At 45.0% G+C, this 27156-nt stretch overlaps 1 protein-coding gene across 1 annotated transcript in view; it reads left to right on the forward strand.

Moving 5' to 3' along the window:
* Window positions 1-27156, forward strand: part of necab2 (N-terminal EF-hand calcium binding protein 2) — a gene marked incomplete at both ends in the record, with an annotated part of 67552 nt that overhangs the window by 21604 nt on the left and 18792 nt on the right. The window contains 5 exons of the mRNA XM_080841508.1: window positions 3935-4043; window positions 6864-6889; window positions 7450-7547; window positions 24013-24146; window positions 24312-24439. Coding sequence (XP_080697634.1) covers window positions 3935-4043; window positions 6864-6889; window positions 7450-7547; window positions 24013-24146; window positions 24312-24439 — 495 coding nt within the window. The remainder of the gene's footprint in view (window positions 1-3934; window positions 4044-6863; window positions 6890-7449; window positions 7548-24012; window positions 24147-24311; window positions 24440-27156) is intronic.

A 27156-nucleotide genomic window follows, 5' to 3' on the forward strand; every position in this document is an offset into this window, starting at 1 on the left:
CGACAAAAATGGAGGACCAAAAAGAAACCCATTAAAGAGTAAGAGCACAGGGATACGTCTGCACCCTGTCTGTTGTTCATGTTTGGCTGCCTTAGAGATGGTACAGGAGCCCTGTGGATGAAAGGGAAAAAAAGAAGAAAGGAAAAAAAAAGAAGAAAGAAAATGCTCATTTTGCACCTCTAGTCTGTGGCAGTCAGATTGTGTCCAGGCCTCATTGTCACAGTAACCTCACTACACACACATTTTTGCACATACACACACACACTCATTGTCACTTACACACTGAGAAACACACATTCACTCACAATAGAACTTTTCCGTCCCCACCCCCCGATTTTGACAGAGTCTAAAAAATGGTGGCTTGCTGAAGCTGTCGGCCTAAATGGGCTGTGAATGTTCAGAGCAGGAGTGATTTATTCCAGCAGAAGTTTTCCATCCCCTCATCCTGCCCGCGTACGTCTCCATCGGGTCCCCCGAAGAACATCCTTTAATTCGCCCCATTCATCACCCCAAATCTTACAGAAATCAAATCTACCCGTGTGCACAACCAAAGTGGCCTGGCGACGACAACACCCAGCTTTACCCGTCGCCATCTCCATCCGCTCCCTCAGCTGAGCTGCAGTGAGCTGAGCTGAGGAGGGCTGATAAGCCAACCTGTGAAGCCCTTCCAGGAGAGCAGCATGGGGAGGTGGGGAGGAGAAGAAGAGGGGGGATGGAGCAAGCAAAGTCTCCTATTTCTGCACACGGAACTCCTTAGTGGGGTACACCGCCAAAAAGTGGGTCAGGATTTAATTAGGTTCCTCCCTCCACACCCCCAACCCAAACACATATACACTCATGCATATACGGACATCACTGCATGTGTTGAGATTGGGATACAACGGAAGACAGCAAAGGTGCGGGATGAGCAGATGGGGTGGGGGCGGTTTTGTGGGGGTGGAAACAGGGATGTGTTGGCATCCAAGCACAACCCAAGTGCAGTCAGTTCACTCAGCCCTTTAGTGCCAAAGTGGGCATGGGTGGAGCCAGAGAAAAATAGATGACAGTGACAGAGGAGGGGAGAGAAGGAGGGAGGAGAAGGGGAGGAGAAAAAGAGAAGAAAAGTGGGTAGATCAAGGAGAAAGGAAAAAGAGGGGAAAGAGTGAGAAGTTGTTGGACTGAAGAGTAAAGAAGAGTACTAAACACATAAAAGGGGATGAGAGAGATGAGAATAAGGTGAAGAGAGAGATCAGGAGAGACAAAGAGAGGTGGGAAAACGTGGAACAAAGAATTGTCCATTTGATTCTAAGGGGTGAATTTGAAAGCCTTTCTTACTCTTAAAACTTCTCACCAGCATCAGTCATTCCCCGTAACGGACAGTATTCAAGTGTAGTAGACCCTCTGCTACTCTCTTCTCTCTCTTTTCTCTTTCTGAGTATAAGCACTTATTTTCTTATTCCCTTCATTTCATAACCAGCCTATTGGACCGATAACCAGAGGTCCAGTTTAGCAGCTTCAAGGGCATGCCCAGGGTCATGAATATTCAATGTCCTGTCTCTCCAGCTGTACATTGTGAGCTCCAGGGAGCTCCCTGCTGCAAGCACAGTGTGTGTGTGTGTGTGTGTGTGTGTGTGTGTGTGTGTGTGTGTGTGTGTGTGTGTGTGTGTGTGTTCTAGACTCTAAATAGATATGGATTGCCGAATGAAAATGCGAATGTGATTGTGATTGTTCGCTGTTGAATACCGTACCCTACAATTACATGGGTGCTAACACTTCGTCCCTACTTAAGAAAGGTTTGAGATGGCAATCAGAACTCTTTTCATTAGTGGTTCCTCAGTGGTGGAATGACCCACTAGTGCTATTTGTTCAAGTGACAGCCATGGTACATTCAAAGAGCATCACAAAGTGTTTAAAGACTCATCTGTCATTATTATTATTATTATTATATTATGTATTTGTAACAAATAAGTACAAATTTAATATTTGAAATGCAATACTTTTATAAGCATTTTGTAGTGTTGTGCATAATGCTTTGGTTGTTCTATCTAGCATAACAATTTTCATCCTTTGTGTCTTAACAGCACAACTGATAGATAGATAGTTAAATAATAGATAGATAAATAAAACATACATTTTATGAAGGCCTGGGTGTATACTTGTACATCTGTTGGTGTAATCTTGTAGATTTTTAACACAAAAAAGAACACAAACTATGTGTGTGGGTGTATTCTGGAGATAAAAATAACAGCCATATTATTACAGGGAAACAGTGTGCCAGTAGAATTGAGTTTACATTTGAGATAACTAACATTACTGTAATTAACTGTATTGCCCATTCAAAACTGATTTGGGCTTCAAACCATCTTTGCTCTCTTGAAGTTCATAATTTGACCTCTACACACACTGCAGTAGACTACAAACCTGTATTTGGGCTACCAGGGTTCCAGTACCTATGTTTGTCTTTGGGTTTGTGGGTCATTTCAGTTAAAAACTATAATTTGTTTGTCAGGCCTGTTTGACTTTACTGTCAGCTTTTCAGGCTAGTTTATAATAGCCTATATTAGCTTGCTAGCTTGGCTAAACTAGTATAGCTAATTAAGTTGCTAACTTGTTAGCTGTCGACATTCAGCCAACTCCTGTGAGTAACTTGAATGGATACAAGCTATTACTTTAGGCTTTAATTAATCCATATGTGTCCATTAATCTATTGAGGCATGATTTGTCACAATATGCATTCAACAGTTCAATGTAGAGACATCTCTGCTAAGTCTTTAGGAGCTGGTTGCAATGTGTCTTATGTGGACCAAAACCAAATAACAGATACAAATGCGATTTCTAACTTGGCTTGTGCTGTAAGTCTAAATATTATTTACTTGCTTACTTAGTTTATGGAACTTATCAATGTTTCCTTGTGATTTAACATGTTCTGCCTCACCATGTTCTAGCTATCTTATACCGCTTTGTGGAACAAAAGATCATTGGATCGAACAAAAGGCAGATCCTGAACATACCCCCAGAAGACATTTAACATCCCCCATCCATTTTCAATTGGAAAATAAGCAATTAAAAAGTGCAATTAAAAAACAAGGAGGGGCCTATCAGCAAGTTGCGCACAGGCACACCACACGGCATAAAGACGGACCTGTCAGCACCACAATGTAATCGTTATTGTAAAACCTGTGGGAGTTGAAACAGCGTCAAATATAAGTTGAATAATAATAAAACTTAACAAGAACAATATGTTATTGCTTGCTAGTGCCTCGACTCATATATCAATGCAAATTATACAACAGTTATTCTGCCATCAAAAGTTTCCTCCCAAAGCTGGGCAGAAAGCCAACATTGAACTGTGAATCAGCTCGGGAATGACTGTAGTGTACTCTTGTTTACTTTCTGTTGTGTTTTTTATTGTGTACAAATGTTGTATTGTGCCTAAATGGAACAGACATTACATATTAATTACATTTGCACAAGCTGAAGGAAAATAAAATGTGAACAGAGTCATGTTGTCATCTCAGTGGATCTCCGTTGAGCTAAAGTCTGTAAAGGAAGTTGGTATTCAATAGCCATTTCAATAAAAAGACATTTTGTGTGGTCTTGTTGTATAGACACTAGATGGATGCCTGTTAGTTCTGATCTCCTTTGTGATGATTAGTGTAATGGTGATTATGTTGATGACAGTGTTGATTATGGTACTGTGATGATGACAAACATGACACTTATGATGATGATGATAATGAATCAGTAATAATCTTGATGAACAACTGATCTTAAAGACATTTTCAATCAAGATACTGATATCAATCAACACACACAAATGAAAGCCATACTGTTTATTTACAAATACTGATGTCTTGCTCTGTGCTGTTGCATGGTTATAAACTCTTAACTGTTGCACTCTTAAAAAAAAAAAAAAACGAAAAACAAGCCCAATCCTCTTTCCTGCTCTTTGCAGATGATGGTAAACTGTCCCTGGACGAGTTCCTGGGCTTCTTCTCCGACGGCTCCCTGAACGAGGAAGAACTGGAGAAGCTGTTTCACACCATTGACTCCGATAACACCAGGTACGTGACCTGCCACAGCTGGGAGCAGAAGGCCCCACAACACACACACACACGCACGCAAGACTACAGCTCTCTGCACCCAAGTGCCAGTCTGTTTGACGATAAGAGGATTACAGTCATCCAGGAGAGACAAAAGCAGACAGAACGAGTGCGGCTGAGAGAGAGAGAGAGAGTGATAGAGAGAGGGAGATAGAATGGGAATGGGTTACAAAGAATAAAAGATGGAAGGAGAATTACTCAGGAGACCGAGCAAGGGATTGGAGGTGAATGACAGAGGAAAGAGTGGCAGGAGCTCTATCTTTTTCATTACCAGCGACTTTTCTTTACAGGAGTGTTCTTTGTGTTATCTGTACACAATGAAATGTCTAAAAGCCACCTACCTGTTTTCACCTCTCACTCTGTGTGTGTGTGTGTGTGTGTGTGTGTGTGTGTGTGTGTGTGTGTGTGTGTGTGTGTGTGTGTGTGTGTGTGTGTGTGTGTGTGTGTGTTCCTAGAAGAGACTGTACTTTATATGTATAGAATTTGAAGTATAGTTAATGTGTATGTGTGGGGATTTGTGTATGTATATGAGTGTTTATGATGGGGGAGAGTTTGATGAAAAAAGCAAAAATGATGAAAAAAAAGCGAGAGAGAGAGAGAGGGATACATGTGTTTGTATCTTTGCAGTGTGTGTGTGTGTGTGTGTGTGTGTGTGTGTGTGTGTGTGTGCAAGCGCTTGCCCTGGTGCTGTGCCTTATGCCACATATTTCTGTCCTACCCTTGGTCTCATTTCTCTTTCTCTCTCTCTCTCCCTCCCTCCCTCTCTTTATCTGTGTGTCAGTGTGTCTCAGGAGGTTGTGGCTCTCCTCCGCGTGCATTGTCTTTAATCACATTTCAGAATGAATTATGTAAAGCAGGCCACGAAGCACACAGCTGCCGAGCCCAAGTCCCTGTCCTCCTGGTCTGGTGAAGCTCACTAAATAATGAAGCACCACAGCCTAGAGAGAAGGCAGGGCCGGAGGAGAAGGGGGAGAGAGAAGATGAGAGAAAAAGGAGAGAGAGTGTGACATGGAAAACTGTAGGTGTGGGGGAGGGTAGAAGAGGGTATTGATGTACCAGAAGGGGAAGGTTTTCGGAAAGAATAGGCAGGGAGAGCCGGTTTCCAAGGAGGAGAATATGCACATCCTCTCTGATGCATTGTTTCTGCACACCTAGAAGAATAATGACATCCTCAGGAACAAGTGGAACCCTTTTCTCCTAAGTGTAGCATCTTGAATCTAAGTGCTCTGTCTTCTCTCAAGAATTCTCTCTCCCATCCTGTCACGTTTTGCCTACATCTGCCCCTCTTTATTTACCCTCTCCCTGTGGTATGCCCTGTGTCTTTTTCGGTGGTTAATGTGTCCTGTGCCCGTTGCTGAGTTCTGCCGTTGTGTTGCGCTGTACCTTGGATCCCTCTGAGCACTTCTCCTGGCTTTATGCCTTAGGCCGTTCAGATCCTACAAAATCTCTGAAACAGACCCGGCCCTGATCTGGCCCTGATCTGTCCCTGATATGGCTCTATCTGGTCTGAAACTGCCTGCACTGAAGTAGTGGCCTTTTCCTTTCATAACGACCCCTCGATGTGTGAACTCATGAGAGAAGAGGAGAGGGCACAGATGAAAGGACAAAGTAAAGAAAAAAGTGGAGAAAGGCAGGGATGATGAAAGAAGAGGTGTGCGACAAGACGGAAACGGGCAGTGGCCGTGCAGTCCGGAGCCTCCGTCCCTCTCCTTTCATCTTCTTCCTCAATCGCTCTTCATCTTCGAGCCCCTTCTCTCTTCAGAGAGGCCCATGATCGCACTGTGTCCGTCATCAGCTCGTTCACATAAACCTTGTTAAATGTGTCTTTTTCTTTGAAAGAAAGAAAAAGAAGGATGGCAAATGAACATGCCCTTAGTCACCTCTGCGTGTTCTAAGTTCTTGCAGTAAGAGAGGACCTCTAATGGCATTCATCTTTCAGTTCAGTTTGTGAATTAATTACCTCTAATTATGTGCACAATAGCCTCCTTTCTATGGACTGCAATTTCAACAAAGATGGGAGGTTATTGAAGCTGTCCATTGTGTCTGTGTGGTCAATAGCCCACAGAGAGCATGCATTGATTTTCACGCCGTTCGTCCAGGAAACTGAGCATGATGGTGATCTGCCAGCCAGGTGCAACAACCTGCTGTCAGAAGACCCTTCCACCACAGGAGGGGGGCCTGCCATATAAAACTGAAAACTCGACAATATGCTCCATTAGCCTGTCACTCTGGAGCATTTATCTTCCCGTGTGTCGTAATTGATCGCCTGGTTAAAATGGCTCATTTACATCTTAAGATGTGTCACACGATGATTTATCAACTTGCCATTTTTCCCCGGGCAAACCTGAACCATTCTGTCTTCCTGTTTCCACACCCTCATCAGTCTGTGTGTGTGTATGTGTGGCCTGGAGGGAGAGGCTACCAGTAACTCTCATGATCCATATGCACGGACATAGGCTGCCAAACGCTCCATCACTGGACATATTGTATTCCAATAATTAGATTTGAGTGCATTGTAACGTATAAAGTGCAAGTCAAAAGTGCAGCTGCCCAGTGAGGGGAAGTGTGTGTGTGTGTGTGTGTGTGTGTGTGTGTGTGTGTGTGTGTGTGTGTGTGTGTTTGTATATGTGAGTGTGTAAGAATCCTTGATCTGATGCGCTACATGTTCAAGTGCCTGAGACCTGTGTGTGTGTGTGGTGCCTTTTCCTGTGTTTCTTATCCCTTTCTTTCCCACTGCCTCTCCTTCTATCCCTATGCTGCCCCTAACCTGTGATGTATTAGTAATGTTGACACCAAGGAACTCTGTGGTAAGTAGGAGCGATTTTCTTATGTGGATGTATAGGAAAGAGAATGTGTATGGAGGGTGTAGTGTATCTTTGTCTGTGTGAGCCAGAATGTCTGTGTGTATGTGTGTGTGTGTGTGTGTGTGTGTGTGTGTGTGTATGTGTGTTTGTGTGTGTGTGTGTGTGTGTGTGTGTGTGTGTGTGTGTGTGTGTGACAGCATTTGAGAGAGATGTGAAGGTTGAAGAGGTACTACTGCACATCCATGTGCTATGTCTGTGACAGTGAGCATCTACTGTGTGTATGTGTGTGTGTGTGTGTGTGTGTGTGTGTGTGTGTGTGTGTGTGTGTGTGTGTGTGTGTGTGTGTGTATGTGTATGTGATGGATAATGAATTTATGATGTGTTTGCACTTGCATGATCACACATTTGGGTGATGTAAATCTGGCAGCTAATCACCTAAACATAAAGACGACTTCATTACAGTCAGTGTGTCTCTTAGGAACCGGCCATGTGATCACAGACAGTATTTAACATAAGATTGTGGAATAGTCCGTATGGTGTGACACTGCTGTCTTTGTCCACAGACTACTTTGCCAAACACATGGGTGACTATGAGGGTGTGCTGGCCTCCTTGGAGACTCTCAATCTGTCCATCCTCAAAGCCATGGACTTCACTAAGAAGGTCAGTTTGTGTGTCTGTCTGTGTGCTCGTGTGCCTGTGTGTGTATGTATGTGTAAATGTGCACCTCTTGTGTCCCTGTGGATTTAGGTGACACTCAACAGTAGGTAGGATGTCTTCATAAACACTCACACATGCAGTGTATAATTCCTGTCAAACCAAAGCACACTCGCATCCACACAAATGGACACACTGAACTCCCGCCCGTAATCTGCAGTATCGTCTGTCTAAGGGGGCTGAATCCTTACTCATTCTCACCACCAGCCCACTGCGCAAGAAGAAAATCACACACACACACACACACACACACACACACACACTCAAAAGCTGCCAAGGGGTGTGAGATGGCGATGGCATCTGAAGATTCCTGCATTGCGCTACTGCGTTAATGTAGCAGCCTCAACCCACTGGTCTAAAAATAGCATTGTGTTCTTGCGTGCTTTACTTACATATTCTGTTTGTGTCTTTGCTGCTCATTAGCGTGGGTGTGGGTTCAATCTAACAGCGACAGTTATCTTGTGAGGAGGCCACCGAGCGCCTGCGCTGACTGACGGCGCCTCTCTTGACACTTGTTTGGGACTCGTTCCGTCAAGCCCGCTCCCTTCCCACGCTTGCTTTGTTCCTCCGTTTACTTCTCTCTTCATGCTGTGCTAACACTACAGACACTGTTTAGGTGCTATATGGACACGTACATACAGAATACGTACATGCTATATCCACTTTTCTCCTATATGATGTTTTGACTCGGTGCTTCCCCCTCAGTGCTATCACTATTGTTCTCTTTCTGTCTCTCTTATAAATAGGTTAACACACACTTGCACATACTGTATATAGACACATGCACACACACACACGCACACACACACACACAAACACACACACACACACACACACATACACATATGTACACCCACACACACACCCACACACACACACACACACACACACACACACACACACACACACACACACACACACACAAACACACACTCACACACACACATACACATACGTACACACACACTCACACATGCACACGCTCATGGTTATTGTTATTGATGGCACCGATCTCCCTGCTGTTGCTGCAGGTTAGAGTTCCTCCAGGAGGTGAGCAGCCACAGGGAAATATGCGGGCATGTCCAATCTGCGTTGACTCTTTAAATATTTATGGGCCATTTACTGCACCGGGCTGGCGGTGAGCATCCTCTCTCATGCATCGATGTGCCGCAGTGACCTCGCCAAAGCTCCCGGGGCTCACACCAGGCCCCACGGTGGAGGACAGTGCCATTCAAAACACAGTTCTTCTGTTAAACTTGGCTGAACGTGTGCAACCAAGCATCCCTTTGGTGACTCTGGAGATCTATTCTTGCTCTGCCTGCTGCTCCACTGGTTGGACCCTTGATTTTCCCTCTTCCTCAGTTTCTCTCAGGAGAGCTCTCTCGCTTGCTTTTTTTGCCTTCCTTTCTTTTTTTCATCCTCTCTTTTTCTCTCTTCCTGTCTTCTTTTTATGTGTCTGTTTACCTATGGAATTGGTTCTACCGCTGTTGTTTGCTCTTTTTTCAGTTTCTGAGATGTATGATGGGGTGAAAGGGACAAGCCAGTAGATGAAAAGAAAATAGGCCATTATCACTTCACTGGAGCTTCAGTTTGCAGTTTGCTTCCATTGCATTGAAAAACATAACAACAAAACAGTGTATAATGTGTTTTCAGTGTTACTGTGTCTGTATGGAAATGTGTGTGTTTGATGGAGGTAACATGATACAGAGGAAGGCGAGATAGAGAAGGGAGATGCATGAAGCAGAGAGGTTGGGAGAGAAACAGATTTATGTCGCAATCTTGGAGGCATAGTGGTAATCTGATAGGGGTCCACTCATAGAAACTTGGTTCATGTCATTATAAGCTATTAACTTAGATACCTTGAATATCTGGGTTGATCTCCAAACGGTATGCAACTGCATGCACAAATTCTATCATCTGTTTGTTTCTTGACAGGTCTGATTTACCACATGCAGCTGTAATAACGCAAATCTAGAATCAATCTAGAATCAAATTAAAAAGAAGCTTTATTGGCATACAGTATATCTACAAAAAATGTCACACTTAGGTGTCATGACCGATCAATCTCAGAGCCCGTCCCCAAGACCAGTGCCCTTTCCCCCTTTTCCTTCCTTCTCCCTCCACCACAATATTTACCCTTGTACTCCGTCAGTGACAATAACACCAATCAAATCACCACCGTTTGATTACAAGTCACTGGATTACAGGCCAGTCCCTGGAGACTGCTTCTAATGTTCCCCTCATGCTGGACAGACAGGGGAGGAGAAAATAAACAAGAAAGATGGGGTGGGGATGGGGGCTGGGAGAAGGGAAAGAGTAAGAGACAAAGATAATCAGAGAGGGAAGAAGGCAGACCCAGACAATCAAAACCAGAATGAAACTGAAAGACAGAGAGAGACAGAGAGAGACAGAGAGAGAGAGAGAGAGAGGGGGAGAGAGAGGGAGAGATTGAGAGAGAGAGAGAGAGAGAGAGAGAGAGAGAGAGAGAGAGAGAGAGAGAGTAGTGTGCAGAAAGGAAAGAAACAGAGCGGGTGAAGTTGACAGAAATGGACAGTGGAAAACAGACTGAAATAGACACAGAGCGACAGAGATGTAGAAGGTGTGGGGAGCTGAGAGGGGAGAGTGGAAAAGGCAGCAGAGATGGAGTTGAGTGAAGCAGACAGAATGAGGCAGAAGGAAGGAGAGAGACAGACAGAGAGAGAGAGACAAGCCAACAGGGAATGAGAGAGAGAGAGAGATAGAGAAGCCAACAGTGAATGAGAGAGAGATAGAGAAGCCAGAAGATTGATAGCTATGCTATGGTACCCTAATCACACAACAGGGGCTTTAGTCCATGAGAGGGACGTCTCAGTGGCCCATACTGGATTAGGAGGGACATTAATAATGATGACCTGGTGTTTCTCTCTCTCTCTCTCTCTTTCTCTCTGTCTCTCTCTTTCTCTCTTTGTCCATCCATCCATCCATCCATCCCACATCCCTCTCCATCTCTGGGGAAGAAGGGGTTACTGCTACTAATTACGAATGTAAATGTGATATTTCCATGCTTATCATGAATAATTCATGAGGCTTACAAACTGTGTATCAATTAGTGCCATGTGTGTGTGTGTGTGTGTGTGTGTGTGTGTGTGTGTGTGTTTGTGTGTGTGCTCCTTTGCTCCTAGTGTCCATGTGCCATGTGGAAATGAATCCCTGAGAAATGCCGCTGATCGTGCTGTTATTAGTGATCACTGAACAACTGGAGACGTGCAGCCGTGCTTGGATCCTCCAGAGAGTTGTACAATAACAGTCTGTGCGCTACAGTTTTGAGCCGGCGTATTCAATATAACACAGTCTCTGTGCCTGCGTGAAATGGATTCTTATGAAGATGAAGGCTGGTACTCTGCTCAAAGCCTTGTATGTGGTCCTTTGGGGATGGTTGCTTGGTTTCTTGTTGCCTAGACGTTAACAGCACCCCTTGTGCGTATGTCTCTGGCATCTTCACTCTTCAGGTGTATGTAAAGACCTTTAAATGGCACGTCTGACCAGATGTTGTGTATGTGTGTGAGCATCTGGTGATCACCATGTTGGTGTTCTTCAGCCTCGGAACTTCTAGAAGCTTCCCTTTCTCACTCCCTGCCCCCCTCCCCCTCCTCCTCCCCCTCCCCCTCCCCCTCCACCTCCAGTGAGCTCCTCATTAACTCCCACTTTCTCTGTCTCTGACAACCTGCAGAACAAATGAGCTCAGCGAAAAAACACTGAAATGTGTCAGTGCGCTCGGTCAACAGTCTCTCCCTCCATCTCTCTCTCTCTCTTTTTCTGTCTCTGTCTGTCCTTCTCTCTGTCTCTTCTCCTCTGTCTATGCGTTTGCCCTTGAGTCTGAGAAGAAGCAGAAGAAACAGGATTAAAACATGCTTAAGCAGATCCTGTAGAGGTTAAAAAAGGAAAAGAAGCCAAAAACATTCTCCCCGTGCAGTCATTCCAAAGTCTCTCAGTCCCTCAACCAGCAGGCCAAGATGAGCTATTTCTCAGCAGTGATGTAGCAATGTCTGACTTGGAAGGGAACAGGAGTGCGATCACTGTCTTTTAAAAGTGCTTCGTTTTTCTCCCCGTTCTCTGTCTGTCTCTTCCTGTCCCGAGTTCTCTAAGAGGAGCCAGCAGGCGCAGCTGGGCTGCTGGGAAATGTGCAGTGAGACTGAGAGATGCGAGGCGTGAGGACAGACAAGGCGAGACGAGACAGGAAGCTGTCTGGCAGTCTGTCTCGCTGAGCCCACTGACAAATTCGCTCCTGTGCTCCTGAGCTCATTTTCCCCCTCAGTAAGGTGACACACTGTACTGGGCACTGGGCGGGGGGGGGGGGGGGGGGGGGGGGGGGGGGCTGCTCCTGCCTGGACAGGTGCCTGGCGTCTAGCTGTTTCAACAGCAAGCGCACAAAAGATGCTCACAGCCTTCTGCAAGCAGGTGGGAGATTTCTATTAATAGTCTAGTTATGACATGATAATTAAATGCAACTGTCACCTTATAAGTTAGTGCACAAAAACACACAAACACACACTCATGCTGGCACAGATGCTATGTCACTGAAGTAAGTATGAATGCATTGTAACTACATACACCCATCATGGTCTATGCAAATATGGGGAATTCTGGAAACTGTTTGGTGAACATGTTTTAATTGGCTCTTTAGCAGGTGGAAGCCACTAATGGTGGATCCCATGGGAGGGAAATGGAGGGGGGGAAGTTGGACGGGGGGGACAATGAAAGGAAAATCACGAATTCATTAAATGCATATCTTCCTCCTCCTGTCTGTCCTGTGTGCACTCGTTTTTAATGAGCCTCTCTCATTAACTGGCTCTTAGGCGAAAAGCCAGGCCGAACATACAGACCCACACACATATTCAGATGCCTGGACCAAACACAGACACACACATTCAGATGTCTGGACTGAATACACACACTCACACACTTGGAAGGAACACACACACACACACACACACATTCACACCATGTTCCCTGTTAAGACTTCAAATGCAATAAGCAATACGCTTAGTTCTCTTCCCATCTGTAGTTTGCATGAAGGATGTTTGGGGGAGATTTTCTCACTCATGACTGCCCAATCTCACACATCTCTTTGGCTGCTGTATTCACACATAGCTTTTGTTATGCTGGGATTCGGGCTTAGCAACAGTGGAATCAACTGGAACCAAGCAAACTACCCAACATTGTCCTTGTCCGTGACTAAAAAAATAGTTCTATGAACGAAACAGTTTGCCTTCTTTTTAAACAGAACCAAATGTGTCCTTTGTGAGCTGTACGTGCACGCCTAAATACATGTGTGGCAACTGGGGTAGAAGTGGGATAGCAGCCTTCAAGGTGCCCCGTTATACGCAATTAATGGACAAAGCAGAGGTAAAGAACGGAAAGCGTTCATCTCATTTCACACAAAAGATGATGTTTTTTAATTTTTTTTTGTCCATTTGCATCTGTGACTAAGATCCAATTAAGCACAGGGAACCCTAGTGAAAATTATACAAGGACCAATCAGTTTTCTGAAGGTTACGGGTCTGGCCGGAACTGAAAGTGTTGTTTTGCAGCTTTTACTTCAAGTCCACGCCCCTCTCCAAACACATACACACGCACACATACATACACACACACCGTCACGCACACACACACACACACACACACACACACACACATACAATGTTGGTATTGGACCAGCACTGAACACACAAAAAAAAGATTCTCAATGACAGCATAGATTCAGGCACTGCTCAGTTGAAGTCCATGCTTCCCTTTCCACAGAGATAGAGAGAGATGAAGAGCGAGAGAGAGAGAGAGAGAGACACACACACATACACCGACTTGGTATTGAACCAGCAACCAGCTTACCCAAAAAAGCTGCTTTGTGACAACTGCAGATAGAGGCGGTTCTGAGGTGAAGTACTGGCATCTGTTAAGGTCAAGGTAAGGAAGGGTGTGCGAGTGTGCGAGAGAAAGAGGATGTGTCTCATCCCTGCACCACATCAACCCTTCACCAGACTCTCCTCCACCTCTGGTGATAGACAGGCCCAGACTCAGTGGGCGCTATCTGCCTGCTTCCTGCTACACACCCCCACACCCCTCACTCCCCATGCCCCGAGGCCCTGATATCTGTCACATCTGATCCGCTGTAATCCAGCGGCACACTGTCAGGCATCAGGCCCACTGGCAGCCTCGCTAATGCCAACAGGAGGAGGAGGAGGAGGAGGGCAGGAGGGGAGAGGTGGGCATTGCAGCTGCAGAGCACTGCGGCGGGCGAGAGGGACGAGCACAGGGGGGCCTGCTGCCAAGTTCTTAATGCCAAGCACTCGCTTCCCCGCGTGTCACCCTCCTTCTCATTGATTTTCGTCATTACGTCTGCCTCTTGGTTTTGCTATAGTGCAAATGCACAGCTGAGATTATTCGCGTATGCCATAAAATATGCATGAGAGAAACAACGGAGAGGTGATTTATTCGGGCAATATAGCCATTCCCCCACACCACTGTGCTTTTATTCCTGGCTGGATTCAGTGTGACAGTCGGTCTCCCTGAGGTTGCCTTGGGATTTCTTTGATGCTGTTTCTTTATTCAGCTTTTTTTTTTTTGCAGTTTTATTCATAACATGGTCTGTGATCTCTCAGCATGTTTGCTCTGCAGATTGAACACACTGTCCTTGAGGCAGGGCTGGCCCCCAAGGCCCTGTGTGTGTGTGTGTGTGTGTGTGTGTGTGTGTGTGTGTGTGTGTGTGTGTGTGTGTGTGTGTGTGTGTGTGTGTGTGTGTGTGTGTGTGTGTGTGTGTGTGTCTGTGTGTTGTGTGTGTGTGTGTGTGTGTGTGTGTGTGTGTGTGTGTGTGTGTGTGTGTGTGTGTGTGTGTGTGTGTGTGTGTAACAATGTTCCTGTGTGTACTGAAGGACAGGAGCAGTGTGTTGTGTTTGTCCCTGGCTGAGCCACAGTCGTCAGACAGACAGTTTGGTCTGGTCAAAAACACATTCTCCCTACAGGGGCGAAGGAAACGAACTGCCTCAAGGAGAACACTTGATTTCCACCAACACTCTTTGGCCTCGGGATGAAATTCTCTTCACTCTTCTTTCCTCACCTGTATGGTTCTGGCGTCTTATGAAACTGGAGGTGCTAAATGGCCCTCATGGGAGTGGAGGTTGATGATGAGGGAGGGGGGGGGGGGAAGGCATGCTATTTCTGGAGGCTTTCATCCCTTCCTTCTTAGCCTCTACTTTGTGGCTGCGTTCCCCGCACTGTGAGTGATATTAGACATTAGAGGGATGTTAGCCAGAGGCCCTGGCAGAGCCACAGTAGCTTCTGCTAACTCTAATCGCACTTACACTCTGGGGGTGCTGTTGCTGTTGAGTTTCCCTGGTAACCGTGTGAGGCAGCCGAGTACTGCAAGCGACTACAGTACAAACAACCCCAGTTATGTGGCCTAGATTAGACCTGCGCCTCAACATACTGAAAATGTTGTTTGGCTTTAACCGGAAAAAAATCCAATGACTGCATATGTTTGTAGTGAGCTAATCATGAACAACAGACAATCACAGGCGATCCATACTAGCTCTTCTCTATTTTTGTACAATGGCCCCTTGTGAGCAAGTGGCGTTGGAAGGGTGAATGGATCCTCGTGAGTTGTGCCGCAACAGACTCAAAATGTAGTTGCCGCTTCAACCACAAAACAAACACATGCCAGACATGTTAGCAGTTGAATAGGGAAAGAGAATCATGAAAGATCAATGACGTTTTTTTAGAGTAACGGAAGTTTGCGAGCTGCAGTCTGTTGTTAGTAGTGTGAATAGGTCATCGGGGTTGCATCAGCAGGTGAAGTGCAGAGCAAGTGGAGTTCCGCTCCATAAAGGAGCAGTAGAGCTAGTGGGGAGTGAAATGGGATGTTTCCAGCAAGTCGACAAGCAGCCGGTGCTGCTGAACAGACTGCCTTAAAAAGCATCATAGCACTGCACAGCGCAGTGTGCTTCTCTCATTAGAGAGCTATCTGGAAGATGGATTTGTTGTAATAAACACACAGTTCTCCACACAGCCTATCGCCACTGCTGTGATATTAGCCTGCACAGAATGCAGTTCTAATTGGAGCTTATTTGATTTGAATCCCACTGTTCTTAATAGGGCGAGTGGCTGGGGGAGGTGTGGTGGAGGTGTTTTGAATATGTTAGCTCTTTCAATAGATTACTCATTATTTCCTGCAATGCAGGAAAGGTTCATGAGGTGATTGTGTGCATGTGTGTGTGCTTGTGTGTCTGTTTGTGTATGTGTGTGATTTGTTTAGTGGGAGGGCTGTAAAATGTGATTTGTGAAGGACTACAGACAGGGTGTTAGAAGTACGTGTATGGTGTGCATTGTGTGTGAATGTGTGGGTGCTAAGCTTACGGTATAGCGGTGTGTGGTTGTATGTTTGTGTGTCTAATAAGGAGTGTTGGTCCCGGTTGTTGTTTCTCTACAATCTGAGGATTGCATGTGCATGTGTGTTAGGAGCTGGTACAGCCATACTCTTCTCTGTTATAAAATGTTTTGTGACAAGAGCTGAATAGCAGTGTGGGGGATAACTGGTAAACCAAAGATTCTCCATAAACAAATCAACAAATTAGTTGTTTTTGAATTTAACCTCATTCTCTCTCTCTCTCTTTCTCTGTCTTCCTCTTTTTTCCCTGTTTCTCTTTTTCTCTCTCTCAATTTCCTAACTGCACAAGGACACACACACTCACACACACACACACACACACACACACACACACAGACACACACACTTACACATACTCAAACATTGCACACTGAAACTAAAACAGTACCCATAGCTCAACCCATCTGAAGTAGTTTTACTGTAATCTCCCATAAAGAGCTTCTGCCTCATGTACCTTACTGCAAATGAGCCCTGCGGCCCATCCACCTACTGCAGCGCCAGCTGGACGGGAGTCAGGATTCCACACAGTCTCTGGGGAGTCCGTCTGTGGCTGGAGAGAGAACTAAACAAACGATCAGTCACCATCACTGAATATTTATAAGCATCTGACAGGATCGGGACTCCCAGGACTGACCAGTGGGAGAGGCCGAGTATCAAAGTTTTATGAGACATTTGGCCATCAAACTGATAATCATCTATGAAGACAGCTACCGTAGGATCCAACTCAGAATCTATAACAGAGAGGTTTTTGATAGCTTGTTGTTGTTGTTGTTTTTTCTCCATTTAGGCGACTCTTTAACCATTCTCTTTCTCTCCATCATATGTCAGCATGCTATACTCTCTCCTGGAAGGCCCTGCTCCCCCATAGGGAATAGAAAAAATGACTGGGTCCTGTAATCTATAATTTATGGAGGACGTAAAGTATAGTAGCCTGTAGATAAGCTGAGAAGAGAGTGGGACTCAGTGTGGGGCTAAGGATAAAGCTGCCATAACACCATGAAAAGATATGCTCCATAAGAAGGCACAGTATGCTAACATGAGGCTGGGTCCAGCATGCTACAGGTGTTAGCATACAGTATGATAACACAAGACTGGGTCTCACTGAGAGGGATCGTGACAGTGAGCTACAGCTTCAGAAGGCACCCCATCTACACCAGTGCCGCAGCTGTGCCAGATATAAATAGTCAACTTCTCTCTGTACCCAGAGAAGGGAGAAACTCTGCCTTCAGCCTTGACAACCTATCGGCCGGTGGGGAAAAGCTAAGTTAACAGCTTCAGCTAATGATCGCATCGCTTGTTTCTCTCTGTGCTGTTTTTTGTGTGCTTTTTAATGACAAGCACAAGCACCACCTCCACCCCCCACCCCCCAAAAAGGAGAGAAAACCCAGTTGTATTAAACAGACGGATAATGAGCAAGAGCCATAGCTGCTCTTGGGCGACTGCATTTAAATGAGAGATGAGAGAAGTGTTTTGTTTTTTGTTTTTCAGAAAATGTCCTGCCTTTGAGTTGTGTTTAAAGTCTCTTTGCTTATGGTTATCATTCTCTCCCCCCGTTTTCCCCCCTCTCTCTCTCCTTTTCACCCTGTGCGTCGGCGTATCTGCACTTGATTTCCCAGCGATGTCAATCTTCAGCTTGGGGAGGCCATTTATCTCATTCATTATCATTCAGACACCCATTTTTACCATCGCCTGTCAGGAGAAGATAGGCTGAGCTTTGGGGACGGAGAGATGGAGAGGGTGATAGAGAGAGAGAGAGAGTGAAAGAGAGAGAGTGCAGGATAAAGACAGAAAGAAGAGGTAGGGTATAGAATTGAAGGTTGGGTGGAAGCAGTGTATTGGGGTACGGGGGAGGGGGGTCGGTTCCACTTGTGCATCAGCCCAATCATAGGTAATAGAGGAGGCAAAATTGCTGCCCCCGCGCTTGTCTTCACTTGTTTACCTACCAGGCTTCTGCTCTAAATCTCAGAGGATTTCCCGCTCTGCCATTCTCCCCCTCTTTCTTCCACTCTCTATCCTTTCTGTCTCTCTGCCTCTCCCTTCCTCTCTGTCCCTTCTCTATTTCCCTCTCTCTTTCCAATCTTATTCTCTCTCTTCACCGATTCTCCCTCACTCCCTCTACCCCCTCTCCCCCAAAAGCCAGTCTCGCCCATAGTTTATATCCAGGAGGTGATGCTGCAGTGGTACACTGTGGGCTTGGGCTTTAGTTGCCTGAAAGTTTTAACTGTAATTTACTACACACACCTGTCCCCAGCTGCTGGAGGACAAAGAATCAGCTCCGGGGTGATCTCCTCCCTCTACCCCGTCGCTGTGCACAGCACTTTTTGTTTCGTTTAGACACTTTGTTGTGTGATGTTTACACACACACACACACACACACACTGTTAACAAACAGTTCGTATTGCCCCTTTTGATTGTGCAGGTGGTCAATTCATGAGAAGGATGTTCTAATGAGGGCCTCTTGAGTCTTCTTCACAGTCTGTTACTGAGGCTGGTACACCAAAGCCTCTCACACAGAGGATTGATGGGCATTTGTATGCTGGGATTGTTCCGTGGCCATGTCTCTTTCATCACGCCACCAGCCTCTCCAGTGTCAGCCTGAATCAGCGGTAATGGCCACAGTCTCTGATTCCTGCTTGCTCCACTCGCGTCTCAATCAGGCGGTCCGGACGCCTGCTTTAAGTCTCTCACAGAGGGCCGCCTGTTGTCGCATCCTCCGCCCGAGCGAACAATAGCCTGATCACTGTTACTTACTGGTTCCTCTTCTTTTGTGATGGAAATTTCTTTATAAATCACACAGGGGCCTGATTAAAATGACTTGGAAATAAAAATGCTGGCAGGATGCTGCTGTTTTGTCCAAAGCATGTTTTTATTTTTTTGTCTCAGTGACTCAATCCTACCACACATGTTTTTTTTACTTCTCGGGAAGAGAGACTTATTCCGTGCTTCCATTCCTGCTGCATCCCCACCCCGAAGGCTCTCTCTCTCTCTCTCTCTCTCTCTCTCTCTCTCTCTCTATCTCTCTCTCTCTCAGTCATTTCCTCTATGTTTTGAGCAGCAGACTAATGCCGGAACATTCCACCAACTCCTCCCTATCTAAAGTAAAGGGTACTATTGAGCGAATGCGGGTCGATGTTATTGGCTAATGACAGGCAGGTGTTACTCATTGATTTGAGGTATTGGCCCATCACTCAGTGTTTTTTGAGGTGTTGTCTCTCAGAGAGCTGTGCATGGGAGAGTGAAGACGGATGACTTTAATTAAAGGAGCGCTCAAACCAGCCTCTCTTAGCGGCTTTGTGTTCAATTTTTATATTCGCAGATGTTCAGAACACATTAAGTTTATAGTCAGTAGTAAAACAAAAGCCACAGCCTACTAATTCCTTGGCGTTATAAGTACTCATTTTACAGAAGCATGGCTGTTCATCTCCATCAGCCATGGAGTTAAAAAAAATAACCCAATCACCTCTGTAATCTATGAATTATCTATCTAATAGCACTAGCCTTATCATGAGACAGAGCATGAATATGATTAGCCTTGTTAGTCAAGATTCAGTGTGTGAGCTTATTCCCCAGTCTCTCACACATACACAGTGTCATTAGCATGTACAGTGCTCCTCAGTTACAGAGCGATGGTGAGTATTCTTTCTGTGGGAGATTGGAGACTGCTGTGAGAGGGCCTGCCTAGATAAAAGCACGGGGGAAGAGCAGGCAGATTTCATTCGTGCTGCTGCAAACTACCACAACACCCAAGGTTGGGCTGACCTCTGGGAAAAGGGGGAAGGTTCTGAGAATTATCACAGGACCTGCTGTGAAGAATGAAACAGTGGAAAGCTTTTATTTCTTACTGAGGGAATCTCACCACACACACACACACACACATACACACTAGACACACACTACGTAGACACACACACTAGACACACACTACGTAGACACACACACTAGACACTTCACACTCAATACATCACACAGATTCACACAACAAACACACACACCGTACAGAGCCCACACCTCTGACAGAAACACACACGCACACACACATATACACACACACCACACAAACTGACACACTCACTCTTCACCATCTCCCATATAGAAAGAGACACAGCTCAATCATGACTGCCTCACAAAGGAAGCCTCTCCTGACTCCCCTTCATTTCGCCGCGCTGTAGATTTAATCCCGGCCTTGTAAAGTCCCAGTGACTGCTATCCTGGGCTGTGAATGGATGCTTGCCGGCTGAATAACCGCATTAGGGCCTGACTCCTGCTTTCAAGCTTGCTTAATGCGATTGTGATTGAATCTTTTTTTTCCCCGGTTTCTCGGAAGCTTTGTCTAACTGGGTTGGCCACAGGCTCTGGACGAGGCTGCTATGGGTGTGAAGGGGGAGGAGGAAGAGAAGGACGTGGAGGAGGAGGAGAAGGAGAAGGCATCTATCCCTGCACAGCAGCAGAGTCTGACATGCACCCGGCCCAAATTTGGCCCTGTCCAGACAAGGCTGCTGTCTGGGCCCCTTTTTAAAATGGTGTTATCTTGAGCAGTGGTGGAGCCTTTTAATAGATGGCAGGCTTTTCACTTTCTCATGTATAATTGAATCATTTCACCCAAGGAGACAGGCCACTGTAGAGCTACATCCCTGATGCAAATGTGCACGCGGTGATTCGTAATGTGTGTGGAACATCCTTTCAGAGGAGACAAGCCACTCAGCCTTCGGATGGGAGTCAAATGTGATACAAGAAGCTTTAAATAACTGGATCTCAAGTATAATTGCTTGCATACATGTTTAAAGTGGTTTGTCACTGAGGCTTTTCACTCAGTATCTCTGGCTAGTTTTACAATTTTTTAAACCATTTTACAATTGCACATCTAAATCACCGAACGACAAAGACAACCAGGCAGCACAGGTGCAGTTGAGCCATAGCTTACTAGATGATACCACAGGTGTGAACTCCTTATGTCTGAAAGCTTATGCCTGCATGTCTGGTGACTCGTGGAAGCTATTTTGAGGTATAAACATTTCAAGTCTCAGACGCTACAGCAGAGCTCAGGCCTGAGCCAATTAACTGTATCCTAGCAACCATGTTCAATATGTTTCTTAGCAACCCCATTTGGCAATACACCAAATTAGCACACTGTATGTAGACATAGAGGCTAAACTCATTTTTAGATGGTATTATAAGATATAATTACAGTTCTTGCCGTTATGATTTTGTTTGAAATAGTTCCTTTTTCCATGGCACAGTATACCCTTAGCCTTAGGAGTTATTTGGCGACAATATCACATAATCCCTAAAACACATGATGCCCAATGCGAATGTCCTTTTTTCTCAATTACAGATCAATACAGTCATTGGACAGGTATCTACACATCTATAGGAGGGAAATGGGAGATTCATTTAATAAAAAAACAGCTTTGCCTTGTCAACTCTGATTCTCCTTGCTATGGCATGTAGTAACCAGCTTGCTGCTAAATCTGAATTGAATCTGGTGGATATTTGAGCTCCTTCAGCTTACACTGCTGTGTTTGTTACAGCAGAGGTGGAGGGGGAGCTGCATTCTGACAGCTGGTTTTTAGTGTTTGTTTTGACAGCTGTTCCAGTTACAGGTTCATTGCCCGTTCTATCAAATTATATGTGCTTCAACCCTCTCAGTATCTCAATAACTAAAGCCAAGTACCGTTTGATAGCTGCTCTCAATCGGTCAGGGTTTCAGCCCACCTTCTTCCCTTTATAAAGACCCCATGTTTATTCACGTGACCCACTCCCTTCCCACCCAAACCTTATACCCAAGAACACCCCCTGCTCACCCAAATTTGAGTACCCACAGACTCCAGTGTAAGTGGGCATCCTAACTAATGGCTCTGCCCGTGAGTGCTGTGAACCATCTGGCCAGTTCGTGGGGCGGCGCGGCATGCCATCATCGGAGGCCGACCATAAAACAGCCCTCTGCAATTCCCTCCCGTCACATCGTCCTAACAAATGGTGCAGAGTTGTACAATGCGGCACAATTCCAAAATTATTCAATAATGCATCAGAGATGATATTCGGCGCGTCTCTTATCCATTAACTATCCTGCCAGCGTTGCACTTAGAGAGAAGCCCCAGAGTTGATTCCCTCCACATGCCACTGCTTCATCTCGGATTGATCCATGCCAGCTGAGATATGATGATTGTTTCACTATGGTCCCTGTTGTGGAAGCTCATTACCTCCAGATGAATGACAAGGCGTTCAGTAGCTGTTTACTGCTGCGTGCCTGCTGACCAGGCAGCTCAGTGGAATATATTACACACACACACACACACACACACACACACACACACACACACACACACACACAGATAAACATACACACAGCATACTTCCACCCACACACATGCATACACAAAAACACACACACACACACACACACACACACAAACACACACACACACACAAGCAAATCAATGTGTCAATGCTTTTATGGGGTCAGTTGTGCCGAAAATTTTAGCACATTTTATATAATAATTCCAGGTAAAACCGGCACTTAAAACAACAACAACAAACATCTGAATTCAGACCAATACTCTATGCAGCACAATCATGCTGAGCTGGTCCTACAGGATAACACCTAAGCCAGTAATGGAGCACATTGCTGGCATGCCAAGTGAAGCTCCATCAGCACCAGAGCAGAAAGTGACGAGTCATTCTCCCATGATCCTCCTCTCCAGCCAGACCCACCTGGCAGGCTGTGATGGTGTTTGGGCTGGGGCTGGGGGAGTTAAATGGTATGAGTGTGTGTGTGTGTGTGTGTGTGTGTGTGTGTGTGTGTGTGTGTGTGTGTGTGTGTGTGTGTGTGTGTGTGTGTGTGTGTGTGTGTGTGTGTGTGTGTGTGTGTGTGTGTGTGTGTGTGTGTGTGTGTGTGTGTGTGTGTGTGTGTGTGTGTGTGTGTAAAGGTGGCCCTGCATACTGGAATGTAATTCTGCTTCTTCTTCATCAGTGCCCAGTCTCAATTACGTCCTTCTATCTGCTTGTAAATTGATACACTTTGGGGTCCATAGTTTCAAAGTGGCTGTGTCTCAAATGACAATTATTCAAGCTCCAAATGTCTTTTTGAGAGACATTGAGAGATTTGGATTCAATCCCTTTGTTTGCTTTGTTCTGTCATCTTTTTTGTATGAGAGAGAGAGTAAAAACTAAGACTTTCACTGCCTTACCTTAGTTATTAGATTATAAAACAGCTATTAGCTATGAAGCCGCGTTTTCATCATAGCCATTGTCTGGATGCACTCAGACAATTTCAGCAGAAGAAGCTTATTTGTCTTTCATCAATTTGCCAATATTTGTTGTATCCCTTTGGGTGACGGCTATAATTTGACGCTGACTGAGAGGCTGCACATACAATGTCACCCAAAGTTTTGTAAATCTTGTAGTTTCTTCTGGGTCGCCTTTTTTTCAACGGTTAAAAAAGCAGACCCAGAACTGTGATTTTTTTCCCCCAGCATTCCATCTTCAACCAGTCAATGGACACTGTTGTGTTTTGACAGCTACCATTTTCACCCTCCTTTTAACTGCATAGAAAATGCCAGTGGATCAATTTGCGCTGAACTCTGATTTATCTAGTCGAGTCTGGTGACCTTTCTGACTTTCGCCTTTTCCCTTCATCCTTTCGACGCCATGACTTTTGACTGCCGTCCGTATGAGTAAGGAGCCGAGGCAGTAAGGGCTTCCAGTCCAGCAGCTGCACTTAATAAGGAGCACCACCCTGTAGAGTTCAGCTTATGCAGGCCATTCCACTTGACCACTGAAGAGCGTCGTTCTCGTTTTTACCTTGAATGCCTGCTGAATAAACTGGAAGTCGGTGCATTTTTATGCGGCTGGTTGGGAGTGAAAGCCACTGGTCGAGACTCATTAAGTATGAATGTGATATGCACGTAGCAGAGTGCTGACACTGCTCTTACCTGCTCTGTTTTTTTTTTCTTCCCCCCCCCCCTTACCCCGCACTCATTTCCTCTTCCTCAGGTGTATGAACGAGGGACCAATGTCCAGCAATTTGTGGCCCGCTTCTTGTTGAAGGAGTCGGCCAATCAGATCATGTCTCTCCTCAACTCGGTGGAGAGCGCCGTCGATGCCATAGACGATCAGCACAGTCAGGGGTAGATGCCTTCTTCGTATTCATGATGTTTGTTTGTTTGTTTGTTGTTGTTTTTGTTTACAAAGTGACTGAATAATCATAAAATAACCTGACTGCCTGACTCAGTGCCCATGTCCTTGCTTTTTCTGCACGCCCCTTACTCCTGACTTCACCTCGGTTGATATAGGTCAGACCCGTCAAGCAAGGCCAGTCCCCGGGCCCCAGAGAAGCACTACGAGAACCCAGTGCCCGACTACCCGCCCAACAACAGAGTCAGCGCCAAGGAGGCCACAAGGAACATCAACACAGGACAAGGTGGGACCACACCCCGTTTCTATTAGCTGTAGCAGATTTAAAATACTGTAGCAAATTAAAAAGTGTGCACTGTACAGTCAATCATATACATAATAAGAATGCCTGTACAATGTGTAAGCGAAAATTCATTATGTGCCATTAGGATGCTTTTAAGCACCTAGGCCACTTAGCGCTTGGTATCAAAGTTATTTATTTGTCTTCTGATAGGGTAGTGCTAAACAAAAATAATTGTAACCTCCGACACACAGCAGCAATAAAACGAACTAAAAAAATGCAAAATGTGATTGCGCAGCAGTAGTAGAGGTTCACCAACAGTAAACACATGGATCAGACATGGGGATCAAAGTAGTACACAGGAAAATGTGTTAAACTATTCAGGACCACACACATATTGATAAATAGAGACATCTCTGTTGTCATCATTAGACTATTAGGTGTGTTCTTCTTCTGTTAAACAAAGTATGTGTATACACCTGTGGTTTGAAGACAGATGGGCATTGAACGCAGTATTATTACAGAGTTGGTAGTGAGCTAAAGCCAGCTGCCTTTGCTTTCTTACTGCGTCTGTCATAGTATTATCGCTTCACACTTTTTGCATATATTTAGAATGATGCATATATCCTAACCACATTCAATTCTAAGATAATCAGCCATTGCATGCTTTTTCCACATCTCTGTCATCCATAATGAATTACATAGCCTCACAGAGCATATTCAGTTCGTCTCTATACAATTGAAAGAAGGTACATGAATGTTTCTGCAGTTGCCTTTTTTAAATATTTGATATAACAGAAATGTATTGATGTTCTCGGGTCTCATTAGTTAGCTAGCTGTTGGCTGGTACTTATAGTTATAATGCCAAATAGAGTGTGGGATTGACTGTCATTTTGTTAACTGAAGATTAGCATTAGCAAATGCTTCAACAATTTCACAGGGTGAGCAGAAGCTAACCACCGATTGGGGATCACAAGTGTAACCATGCAGTTAACTTAAGGAAACACACTGATTACTAAAGGATTTGATAGCCACAATCTGTTACAAAGTATAAATCAGATGTCTTAGGCGCTAAAGCTGTAATGTTAAGTTTTATAAGGGTGTGAGTAAAGAGTTGTCTGTAGCCATGGATACCCACATGCTGCTTGAGGCAAAAGACAGGGAGTGCGTTCAAAATGAAAGGTAGCTCCCTTGTTGCCTCGTTGCCGTAATAGACAGGTGTCTAACAAGACATGACCATCGGTCTACCTACTATAGCCTATAGCTGGCAGAACAAGTAATGTCACAATAGGCAAAAGAAGGACAGGGGGCATTGCAACCATTTTTACAAGAGCTCAACACGGGATCAGGATGGACGTGGCAGAGTTGGAGCGGTGTTGATATCTCGCACTAGGAGCAGAAACAAGGCAAAAAAAAAACGGGTGAAATAAACATAAAACTTGTAAAGATCAATAGTGTGATTGCGTCTACTACAGTTCAAATCCATATAATGACAAAGAAAATCAGCAGTGGTAAACATACAAAGAACAAGAAGAAGTGCATTGACTTTATACAGTGCACAGTGTTATTAACTTTGTTTGACTGAGGCTGATCCGTTTCCACATCTCTCGCTATCTCAACTAAATGGCCAATTTGATATAGCTCTCCATCTTAGTCTTCCCATATCAGTGCAAATAAAACATCTTTACATACTCATCTGTCAGCAGAATGGAATCCAATATGAATGGCTTTCCAAATGAAGTGCGATATGCATTCAGCTCTGCTGTGCCTGTGATTATCTATCCGATTATCCTGCAGCATTAATCAAGCAGAATGGAAAATCAAAAGGCTCTTTGCTTTCTTTGTGGCGTAATTTATTTCCCCATGTAATGCCGTCTCAATCCATCAACCACTGGTAAATAAAAATGTCCCTGCTAGGCATCCTTACCTCTCTCGCACGGTGGCAGGTATGACTGAGCATGAGTCTGTGGAGTGGTAGGTCAAGAAGATAAACCACTCACTCCTTAAAACACTGCTTTAGAAAGTGCCTGTGCACAGTCTGTAAGTTGTTAACATGATGTGCATGGCTGTCATTTAGTGAAATAGAGAAAGGTTTGGCCAGGTCGGCTGAAAGTTTTCCGGCTGAAAGCCTTCCCTGTGATTTGTTTGTATTTTCTGGGTTTCTGGGTCCCGGTAAGTATAGTTGCAACTAGTAACATGGCCTCAATGCAAATCATGTAGTGTACACGCGGATGTAGATATGGTATAAAATACATAGTGTATGTATGTAGAAAGTAAAGGATCATGTTGTATATGATGGCTGAGGTGCTGTAAATGAATACTCTCACATTGCTCAGTGACTCCATGTTTATCAGGCATTATCACTGTAGTTATGTAACCAATCAGATGAAATCTTCCAGGCAGAGATGCCCCCCCCCCTTGTGACAGCGAATGATGCAAGCCGAGAAACACATTTTGGTCGAAACTTTGGCTAATGTGTAAAAATGTCCCCTCATTTCTCCTAAACCCTTGCTGAATTTGAATCAGGGCAAGCCTGATTCATTACGAGGAAATGGTGTTTCAGTGTGTGAGTTCTCGTATTAATTCAAATACTTTTTTGGTGACAGATAGAGGCCAATGATTCTCTTTGAAGTTCTGCAGTGTTTTCTACAGTGGGTTGTTTAGGCTCTCATGCTCTCTCTCTCTCTCTCTCTCTCTCTCTCTCTCAATCTCTCTCTCTCTTT

This window comes from Sprattus sprattus (genome assembly GCF_963457725.1).
Source record: "Sprattus sprattus genome assembly, chromosome: 7".
NCBI lineage: Eukaryota > Metazoa > Chordata > Actinopteri > Clupeiformes > Clupeidae > Sprattus > Sprattus sprattus.